The sequence below is a fragment of the Sminthopsis crassicaudata genome, chromosome 2, assembly GCF_048593235.1.
Source record: "Sminthopsis crassicaudata isolate SCR6 chromosome 2, ASM4859323v1, whole genome shotgun sequence".
NCBI classification, from domain to species: Eukaryota; Metazoa; Chordata; class Mammalia; order Dasyuromorphia; family Dasyuridae; genus Sminthopsis; species Sminthopsis crassicaudata.
The window spans coordinates 219,505,643-219,516,751 of NC_133618.1; the positions used below are offsets into that span (position 1 = coordinate 219,505,643).

Sequence of the window (11,109 nt, forward strand, 5' to 3'; positions counted from 1 at the left end):
TGTCTAGAGATATTTGGATTAGAAATGAGAAGAGTAAGGGTCCAAAGTACTTTTTTAAAAGATTTTTGTGAAAAAAAATTTCTAGCTGATCTTTTATCTACAAAGAAGCCTCAAGAGAGGGGGGTGAAAAACTTAAAAGTTCCAACAAAGAATTTTGCTTTACCTACAATGAAATTTAAAATAATAATGTGTAAACATTAGAGCAGAGAGACCAAGGAAATTATGGAACTCTTCTGTAGATATAAAAATATGGAAGGAAAGGTCGATTATAGATCATGGGATTTAGAGTTACAAGACTCTTAAAGTTTATTTAATCCAACACCCTCATTTTACAAATGATTTCTATGCTAAGATTATCCTAAGTATCCTGGTAAAGGTATAAAGCTAAAACCCAGTTCTCTGATTTCCATCCCAGTAATCTTTCTCCTATCTCTTATTGCTTCACTAAAAACAAGAAATATCTTGTGTCTATAAATCTATTTAACTTACAGATGTCATGTTAGTGTTTCATTCAACTCCCAGGCCATAGGTATTTTACTCTGTAGCTCAAAATTACAGGATTAAAATTTTATGTGTATGTCAGTTAAATTGTATTCACAAAAACATTATATATGTTTTTTTCAGGCAATAGTGAAAGAGTTTTCTCCTCCAGAAACAGAAGACAAAAACAAAATTGTCACTGCAATTTTCTATTCTATCAGTTTGACCCAGCAAGGCCTACAAGGTGTTGAGTTGGGAAGTTTCCTTATAAAACGAGTTGTTAAGGAGCTGCAGGTATGTGTGGCAAATATGGTCATGTTGTTTTGAGTGTCCTCATTTTCATTGAGTGGGTTTTTGTTTGTATTTTTATATCTGTGTTTAAATCATGTATATGTCTTTATCAATTTCAGAATGATGCATATGTTTGAACTACCAGCCAGTGAACACTTTAGCTTTATTCTCATCAGATATTTGTATAGTGTTATTTTTTAAATTCTTAGCTAACTAAAATAAGAAAATTTGAGAAATAGTAAGCCCTCACTGCTCTTTGAAAAACTTATCTCCTCTAGTTTTAGCTATCAATTTCTATTTAGATGAACCCCAGTTATATACCTATGGTACTGACCTTTCATCCAAACTCCTATCATGTCTAGATATTTCCATTCAAATGTGCTACTTTCACATTGAGAGTGTGTTTAAGCCTAAACTCACTTATCTTGGTATTAAAATAGATTCCCCATTTTATTTGTTCTCAAACTTCATTTGTCCTACTATACCTTCTGTCTTCTGAAAATCTGATAAGCTCACTATATAAAACTCTCATCCAAGGTATTTTGTAAAATGTTGAACATTATAAGACCAAGACCAAATCTTTGATGCACTCATTTCACTGGAGAATGGATCTGATCATTCAGACAAAACCTGATCTTTGTGGCATTCTTTTTCTTTGGAATGCCTTTTCTGCTTTCTGTCTCCTTCAGTCCTATCTACCCTTTATCTCAGATTTATTCCTACATTTCCTAAGTCCTTCAGATCCCATGCCCACTGTTTTCCCAATTATCCTTTTCCAGCCACACACATACACACACACATATACACAAGATAGATATTTAATATTTACTTATTTTTATTGTCATTTAACTTTACATATGTGTGTCTCTTGATTTCATTTCTTATAGAGCAAGGACCAAATTAAAATTTTCCTTTGCTCACTAGCACTCAGTAAAGGCTTTCTAAGTACTTGGTCCATATTTTTAAAGAATTCTGGAATCCATGTCACTTCTTGTTATTATCGGAATAGAAGTCTCTTACATAACACTTCTGGGTATTAGGACAGTTATCTCCTGCATATTTTCTATATTTATAACTCCTTGGCAAATATTTTAATTTTGTTTTTTCATTCTAAATTTTTTGACCTTTATGTAGCACTAACCATCCCACACTCAGTTTAAAACACTGATAGTTCTTTTCCTTCCTGCTGCTTCCCTGATTCCTTTCCTAGATCTCCTTTCTTCTCCCGCCTCCAAAGATATGTCTTTTTCTCTTCGCTTGAGGAGTCTCATCAGTCCTTATGGCTTAAATTATTACTTCCACACAAAAGATTTCCAAGTGTTAATCTCTATTCCTTTAACATTCTTTCTTGCTATATACTTAGATTTCTATTCAATTTAAGAAGTATTTATTGAGTATCATTATGTGGAAGGCACTGTGCTACATGGACAAAATAAAATTATACTTCACCTTAGTATTTACATTTTTATATTTTTCTGATGGTAATATAACATATGCATATATATATATATACACACATATACATTGCATATATATATATATATATATATACACACATATACATTGCATATATAGAGAGAAGGAGAAAGAGGGGGAAAAAAGAGACAGACAGAGAGGTGAATTATACTCAAGGATAATTTAGCTCGAGTACTAAGAGAATGGTAGTGCCTATTGTAGCTATAGGGACTATAGAAAGATAGTATCACTTCAAACATGTTATTTCAGATGCCTAAGAGATAGCCAATATTGAGATGTTCAACAAGAGAAGTGGCAATGTCATATTAGAGCCCAAAAGAGCAATAGGACAGTATGATTTTGGGAGTCATACATGACTTCTGTGATATATGATCTATGGGAGCAGAGGAGATCACTGAGAAAGAGAAGAAAAGGTCTTATAGAGGATAAACTTTGACTTAAGAAAGTCCTGAGTTTAATCCTATTTCTGATTCTTACTAGCTCTGTTATCCTAGATAAATCATTTAACCTCTGTGATTTAGTTTTTTCAGTGCTAAAATGAGAGATTTGGACTGAGTGCTCTCCAGTGTTCCTTCTATCTCTAAATCTATGATCATTTAATTATGTAAAAACCCATGCTAAGAGAGATGGTTGATAATATTGCCAGGGAGACTAAGAAATGGGCACATAATTTGGAGGGGAACTAGGAAAATGAAATATTGTGTAAGTGAAGGAATAAAAAGGAAAAAGTATATATGTCAGAGGTGTCAAAAGCTGCTAAAGGATAAAAGTCTATGACAACTAAGAAAAAGACCTTGAATTTAGCATTTAAAAATTTGCCAGTAACATTGTAGATAACAGTTTCAGTGGTGTGATAATGGCAAAAAACCAGACTGCAAGGCACTGAGGAGTACATGTTAATGTAGTAAAGACAGATTGAAAACAGACTTAGGTGATTCTTTCTGAGTGTTTGATACTTACCAGAGAAGAAAGAAAGTTTGACATAGTCAAATAAAAGTTTTTAAAGATAGTAAGAAAATGAGTATATTTGAAGGTAGCAAAGAAAATCTCTAATAAAATCTACATTTTGGATCTATCATCCTAGGCCCTAAAATCTAGTATCAATCTACCTTTCCTATTTTTTTCTAATATTATACACTCTCTAAGATACTTTACACTATTACTAAACTAGGCTTTTTGTTTTCCCTTAAACACATGCCATACTTTTAAATCTTTATTTGTGTTGTTACTTTTACTTCAGTGAAGCCTTTCCCTATTTCCTATTCTTTTACTTCAGGGAATTAATATTTCTTTCCTAAGACTTAATGTTGAACTTTGTTTATACCATTTTTAAAGATATGCATTCTTTCTTGTCTTGATAGATTATCTGTGTGTGTGAATGTCAGTGTAATGTATCTCTCCTTATTACTCATAAGCATTTTAAAAGCCCAGGACTTATATTATTTTTGAAAGTACTCTTCTCATTTAATCCTATTTTAAAAAAATTATTTCGTACTTATTGTATAATAGCACAATAATAGATTCTAAACAAAGACAAAAATGAAACAAATTTTACTGTAAAAGGATCTTATATTCAGTTTGATAGTTTTTTTAGTTGAATGGTTGTTATTTAATTAATTTTTAGTACTTCCACAAAGAAGATGATCCATTTTGTTAGTTATAGTAATATTGAACCATTTAAGATCTGTTTCTAATTTAAAAAAAAATATTATCTTTGACTGATTCCTGCCCGAAAACTGGTCTATACTTTTTATATTTCCTTGCAAAATATGGTGATGTAGTCCTTTCCTTATAAACAGCATATGGTAATAGAAAAAGAATAAGATATAAAATGATAAACAGCTATAAAACACTATCTAAATATATGCTAGTGTTAATAGTTAATCATTTTTGATTGACATATATCCCCTGTATCTTTACATGGTCATAGCTTATGATAAACTAATTTTTAATTTTAAGAATATAAATTTAGACTTCCAGTAAATCAATGACTTCTTTTTTATACCTTTGATCAACTGTCCATTTATATATATATATATATATATATATATATATATATATATATGTCAGTAAAATAATTCATAAGCACAGGGAGTCATATAATTATTATAGAAAAATAACTTTAATATTGAAAGTTTCCATCATATAGTACTTTTAAAATTTAACTATGTATATATCTTGTAGAGGACAATGATGGATAACATTTATTTATTTCCTTTCCCCTTCTAACTCTGAAACAATATCCTTTTATATTTGTATCATCAGTATCCAGAACTACGTACTTAATAAATGCTTATTCATTTTTTTAAAAAGCAACATAATTTCTGATTACATCTAGAACTATAAAAGAGTCTGATTATTTCCTAGTATTAAAAAAAATCTTCCACTAATGAAAGTGTGTAAATGGGTACATTTTGTTGTAAATTTTGGCCCTGTAATGATAAATGGCAACAAGTGTAGTGGGACAGTTTGTTGGTATAGTGGAATAGTGCTCTAGCACCAACCCTGAAGTCAGGAGGACCTAAATTCGTATCTGGCCTCAGATACTTAACACTTCCTAGCTATGTGACCCTGGGCAAGTCACTTAACTCCAATTGCCTCAGGGGAAAAAGGTAGCTGATAGTATGATGTTTCAGGATAGGAAAAAAAACAAACAAACAAAAGATTGTGGGTATAGTGAAAACACTCCTAGGTTGGAGGTAAATAAAAGACCTAGGTTTGACATTTATTTAATAGCAGTATGACATGAGACAGTGCTTCCATATCTATAATATAAGTGTACATGTATTTTACCTCATATGGTGATTGTGAAGATCAGATAAGATGTTATGTAATATATTTTGTACGTCATGTAAATCATTGTAAGTCATGAAGTGCTACATAAATGTCATCCGTCATTACTAATATTTTGTGCTCTTCTTTTTGTCCTTCCCTTTCCTAGAGTTATAGCAGTGGCAGATAGGTAGACACTATCTCTAGTAGCCTCTTGGATACAAAAGAGAAATCAGGAAATCTGTAGGCAAATAGCTCTCTTCTCCTTCCAATAACAGTGGAGAAGATAGCATGTATGAAGATTTTTAAGAGTTTTTAAAATTAATAGGGCATCATGTCTCTAGTCAAAGGAAGTCAAGACAGAACTAACAGGGCTTAACTAATATCTATCAGTAAGTAGTGGCAATTAAATTTAAGTACTTTCCCTAACCACTGAACACCTTACTATTTTCATTGTTGTGCTACATTAAGGTTGATTTGATGCTTGGCAATGAGCAATTTGTACTTAGGAATTATGTATCACATTAGCATATCTATAACCATTAAAGTCTTACTTCAATGACTCATTGCAACATGGAAGTGACCCTGGGTTCTTGAAGTTTTTGCCAGTGGACGGCTTTTGAGTTAGCTTTGATAGCAACTACCAATTTGGAAAGATTTTGGAAAGGACTCAGCTTTTCTCTGGATCTATTTTATGAAATGTTTTTCTGGACATCTGTAGACAACCTTATCCAGACTAGTGTTCAACAACTTTTTTTTGTCAGATAAGGTTTACAGACAGTCTCAATTGAAGAAGTACCTATATTTTTTAAAAAATCATAATAATGGCTTAGAAAGTATAATCATATATAACTTATTTCAATTAAAATAGCCATATCTTTAAAAAGTGCTGATCTCTTACTTCCCAATTATATAGAAATGTGTTTATTCTCTGGGCTCATTTAGTAACAACCAATACTGATATTCACCAGTCTTTTTTTCTAAAGAAATGAATTCAAAATGCTGAAAATGTAGTGTAAATTATTGATATGCAGTACTTTAGTAGAATAACACATTTTTAAGTTTGTATAATAAGAAAATATGAATTTTGTTCATTTGGATAATAGGTATCTTTTTCTTCTATTTATAGAGGGAATTTCCTCATCTTGAAACTTTTTCGAGTCTGTCACCTATACCTGGATTCACCAAATGGCTTCTTGGAACATTGAGTTCTCAAACTAAGGAACTTGGGAGAAATGAACTCTTTACAGATTCTGAGTGTAATGAAATCTCAGATATCATAGGTGGTCCCATTAGTGAAACTTTGAAGATACTTTTAACTAGCAATGAATGGGTGAAATCTGAAAAACTGGTCAAGGTATTACAATCCCCTTTGATGAGACTCTGCGCTTGGTACTTATATGGAGAAAAACATCGAGGTTATGCCCTCAACCCAGTGGCAAACTTTCATCTGCAGAATGGGGCAGTGATGTGGAGGATCAATTGGTTGGCAGATTTGAGCCTCAAAGGCACTACTTCATCCTGTGGGATGATGGTCAATTATCGATACTTCTTGGAAGAAACTAGTGTGAACAGTGCTGCATACTTGGGAGCCAAGAATATCAAAGCTTCGGAGCAGGTTCTAAATTTAGTTTCTCAGTTTCAGAAACTTAGCAAGCTTTAAACAGACACTTCTTGAATTGGAGATTATTTTTTCAAATCAGGAAGTAATTGTGGGGTCTTACGTCTCAAATGAATCCTTTGTAATGAAACAAATTGAACTGTTTTCTTTCAAACAATGGATTTATAATGACAGGTTTTGTGTCCTAATTTACAGTAATTTTATTTCTTTGCATTAGCAAATGAATGATATTTGCAGACTAGCTGTCAGCCTGATAAATATACAGATAAACTACATACAAACCTACAGAGGGAAGAAAGAAGTTTGGTGTACCTATATATTTAACCAAGGAAATTACTTGTCATCATTAATATGTATGTAATAGCCTTCACCCCTTTATTTATTCTCAGTATCAGTGTGCCCTTATCTGAATATCACTTTCAAAAGGATGTGAAATTTTTTAACATACTTCTTCAGCTTTGGATGGATAAAGTACCATGACAACTCAAAAAAAGAGATCTGGGTGAAGACACCTTTTTTTTTTCTTTTTATTGTATAAGTAAATTCACATCATGTAGAATTGTGTTCATTAAGCTTATTAGAAAAAAATAACCATACATGCAAGTTCTTTTTTAAAAGTAATTTTTTCCACTCACTTGAAATGTTAATACTGGTTAAAGGATTCAATGGAAAAACATCCTCCATTTTACTAGTTGAATTTCAAAGGCCTCGCATATGTTAAATGGATGATATTTAGCTTGCTGGCAAAAATGGAAATATTTAAGTACATAAATTCAATCATTTTCCAGAAACAAAAAATGAACAGAATTGCTACTGGGGTATAAGTTGATCATTTAAAAGGATATATTGGGAAACTTGAGAAATTTTGTAAGAGGGTGTGTGAGCTCATAATGAGCTCATTAGTAAATAGCAAGTTTGCTTTATAAACTATTAAATATTGAAAACACAGTTCTCTGATGTGTGTTTATTTAAGATCTTGAAATAGTAGGACTAGAAGTGCCCCTTCAATTTTTTTACTAATGCTCTATGGAGTAGGATATAGAGGGTTTCAGGAACTTTTCTATAACTAGTCCCTAAATTTCTTCAGCTTCCTCTACAAACTTCCAAAATACACACATACACACACACACACCACACCTTTGATCAGAGAATGGTATTATATTAGAAAGTAAAGGAACAGGAAAATATGGCTAAACATTAGCCTAGCCTAAGTGATCTTGTATTCTTTAGGCAGGATAATAATACTACCCTTAAGAAATAAGAATTCCTCTTATTTGGAAAAATATGAATTACTTTCAAAGATCTCTGAGGAGAGATATCCCATAATAAATGGAAGATTTAGCACTCCTTGAAAGGCTAATCCTTCTTATAACATATCATTTGTCATGGGTTTTGAATCCCAAAATTTTGTATTGAGGAGGGTACTACAACCCATACAGAGTATAAAGAGAAAGCTATCTCATGGGCCCTATATGTATCACTTTTCCAAAGCATTCTATTTTTGTATTTTATGTATTTATAAATGGTGAGTGCTACAATGGTAACATGTCCAACTCATTATCAAGTATATTTTTCAGGTGATATTAGACATTTCAGTCTTAAATCATGGAGGTAAGGGGGTAGATTTTTTTTCTTTTTTTCTTTTTTTTTGCAGACACAATTGGGGTTAAATGACTTGCCCAGGGTCACACAGCTAGGAAGTGTTAAGTATCTGAGGCCACATTTGAACCCAGGTCTTCCTGATTTCAGGGATGGTGCTCTATCCACTGTGCCCCACCCATCCATCTTTCAACAATGCTCTTTGTCACTGTATATATTTAACAAAGTTATTTTCTGTCTCACTTGAATTCTCCCAAGTGTTGGCCTTTGCCCATTGTTGAATTTAGATAATAGGTAATTATTCTGTATTTTCACTTATAGCTGGATATGGAGACCTAGAGTATTCTATTTGGACAATTTTTATATTCAAGAGTAAGCAACTCTTTCAGGTGTACTTTTCTTGAGATTGAGTCATCAATGCTGGACATTGTTTACATTTGTTTCTCATTGAAAGTCAGATGGGCTGATGGTATAGGAAATAGAATTCTTTTTGTGCTACCATCTTCAATCCAAAAAATATTTTAAAACATAATCACAGACTCTTGAGTTGGAAGAGACCTTAGAGATTATCTCATACTTCCTGGACCTAAGAGGAATCTCTTTTGTAACATTTCTGATAAATGGTCATCTAGCCTCTGCATAAAAATCTACATTGTAGTGAAAGGGTCTCTTATTTTTTAAGGTAGCCCATTCTACTCTGAGACAGACTGGAAAGTTTCTTAAAATGTTTCTGATGTAAAATATCCATCCCTCCAACATCTACCCACTGTTTCTCCACTGTTTCTAGTGCTTCCTTATAGGACCAAGTAGAACAGCACCACTCCCTCTTTGTCTTTACAGTACTTCAAAAATTAATCTTTTTCCTTGACTAATTCTTCTTAGGTTTCAATAGTGGGATAGTCTTTCTCCAGTCCTACAGTTTATTTCTTCATCATACTGGCCACCTTCTTTTCTGGATCCCTTCCGTTTTTCCGAGGACCTCGGATTTCTAGAGCTAGAAGGGATCTCAGAAACCACCTGGTCCAAGCCCCTCGTTTTATAAATGGGGAAATGGAAAGCCAAGGAAGTGACTTGTCTAAGATCATACATATAGTAAATATCAGGGACAGGACATGAACTCAAGTCCTTTGATCCCAGGTACTATTCTTTTTATTTCCATTTCTTTTCTTTTACTGCCAGAAAGGGGAAGTAACAGGTGGCAGATCTATATCTTCCAACCTCAAATCCAGCTTTCCTTATCCTTCACATACAGTGATAACCAAAACAGAACACAAACCGAAATCTGATGGGGTGGAAGAGGCTGGTAGGAGAGGGGTTTAGTCTCTATCAATTGATCCTAAAATTGCATGAGCTTTTTATCCATCATGCTGTACTACATTATTTTTATACTTCCTGATGTCTAGCCACATCTTCCAACTTTTACTTTTGAAATTATTTGAACCCAAGTATGATTTGACATTTACCCATATTAGATTTTGCCCACTGTTAAATCGTGTCTTTCTTTGATACTGACTCCAGCCTTCAGCTTATTACTTGTACTTCTCACCTTTGCAAAAAACAAGCATAGCTTCTATGACTTTAAGAAATAACTGAGGATGTTAAAACAACAGAGGATGAAAGATAAAAATGCTGGTCTTCACTTGAGGCCCCTTTCCAAGATGAAATTGACCTATTAACAGTAACCTTTTGGGAGTTGTTCTAAGTGCATTTAACTAGGCCATCATCTAGCCTGTGTGTCCCCATTTTGTCTAGGATTACATAAGAAATTTTTGTTTTGTTTAAGATGTTTTCTTAACATCTAGGAATAACTTGCAGCGTGGCCCTGATAAAACTAGTCTGACATGATATATTTTAAAAATCAACTATCGGAAACTTATCGCTTCTCGGCCTTTTGGCTAAGATCAAGTGTAGTATCTGTTCTTATCAGTTTAATTATTGGAAACTTTTTGTCTTTATAACACAATAATTTTTTAAAGAAATGCATCACATGGCTCTGTGCACCTTGAATAAATTGCTGGGCCTACAGTCAAAATGACCTGGATTCAAATTTGGCTTCAAATGCTTATTAGCTGGGTGACCCATGGCAAGTAAGTTATATTCTTCCTCCCTCAGTTTTTTCGCCTATAAACTGGAAATAATAACATCTACTTTCCAGGTTGTTATGAGGATCAAGTGAGATGATATTTATAAGGCCTTAGCACAGTATCTAAGACAGAGTAGTCACTTAATAGATGCTTGCTTTTTTTGCTTCCTTCCTTCTTTTCTTCCCTTACTCTTCTTATGTGAAAAAGAAAAACAAGCAAAAATGTCTGATATGAGAATTACATCTGAAGTCTTCAGCATTTTGCCCTAATATTCCATTTCTTCAGCACATTTTATATTGGATGGACAGTTTGATTCAGAAAAAAAAGCACTGGATTTGGAATCAGAAATTGTGTCAAAAGTCACCCACTGTCTTTGACAAGTCATTTAACTTTTTCATATATGTAAAACAGTTTCAATTGAATGATCTCTAAGGTTTCTCTGAGGTCTAAATTTGTGGTAACAAAATCTTGTTTTTAGAATATTGCCAGAAATAAGAGTCAAGATCATTGCAGTTCAGTTGCTCTCCTTTTTAAATATGTCATCTATGCTTTAATCTTATGCTTGTGGAGTTTATGTGTTGCTATTGGCTGAACAATGGTAGGTGGTTTTGAAATAGATTGCCAGACCATATCTGAACAACGATTACTTGATCCACATCATGTTTTAGGGAGGTTTAAGGGAACATTGGAAGACTAAAATATGTTCTTTACTCTGTGCTGTTCCACATATTTACTTACAACTTAGATAAAAATATAGATGACATGTTTATCAACTTTGCAAATGGA

The 11,109-nt window shown here is 32.9% G+C and overlaps 1 protein-coding gene and 1 pseudogene across 1 annotated transcript in view; both read left to right on the plus strand.

Moving 5' to 3' along the window:
• Positions 1 to 7,588, plus strand: part of MLYCD (malonyl-CoA decarboxylase) — a 34,575-nt gene extending 26,987 nt beyond the window's left edge. Inside the window, exons 4-5 of the mRNA XM_074288234.1 lie at positions 625 to 774; positions 6,149 to 7,588. Of these exons, the coding sequence (XP_074144335.1) occupies positions 625 to 774; positions 6,149 to 6,682 (684 nt within the window). The 3' untranslated portion in view covers positions 6,683 to 7,588. The remainder of the gene's footprint in view (positions 1 to 624; positions 775 to 6,148) is intronic.
• Positions 7,589 to 10,114: 2,526 nt separating this feature from the next.
• On the plus strand, positions 10,115 to 10,228 carry LOC141559293 (U2 spliceosomal RNA; annotated as a pseudogene).
• Positions 10,229 to 11,109: the final 881 nt, after the last annotated feature.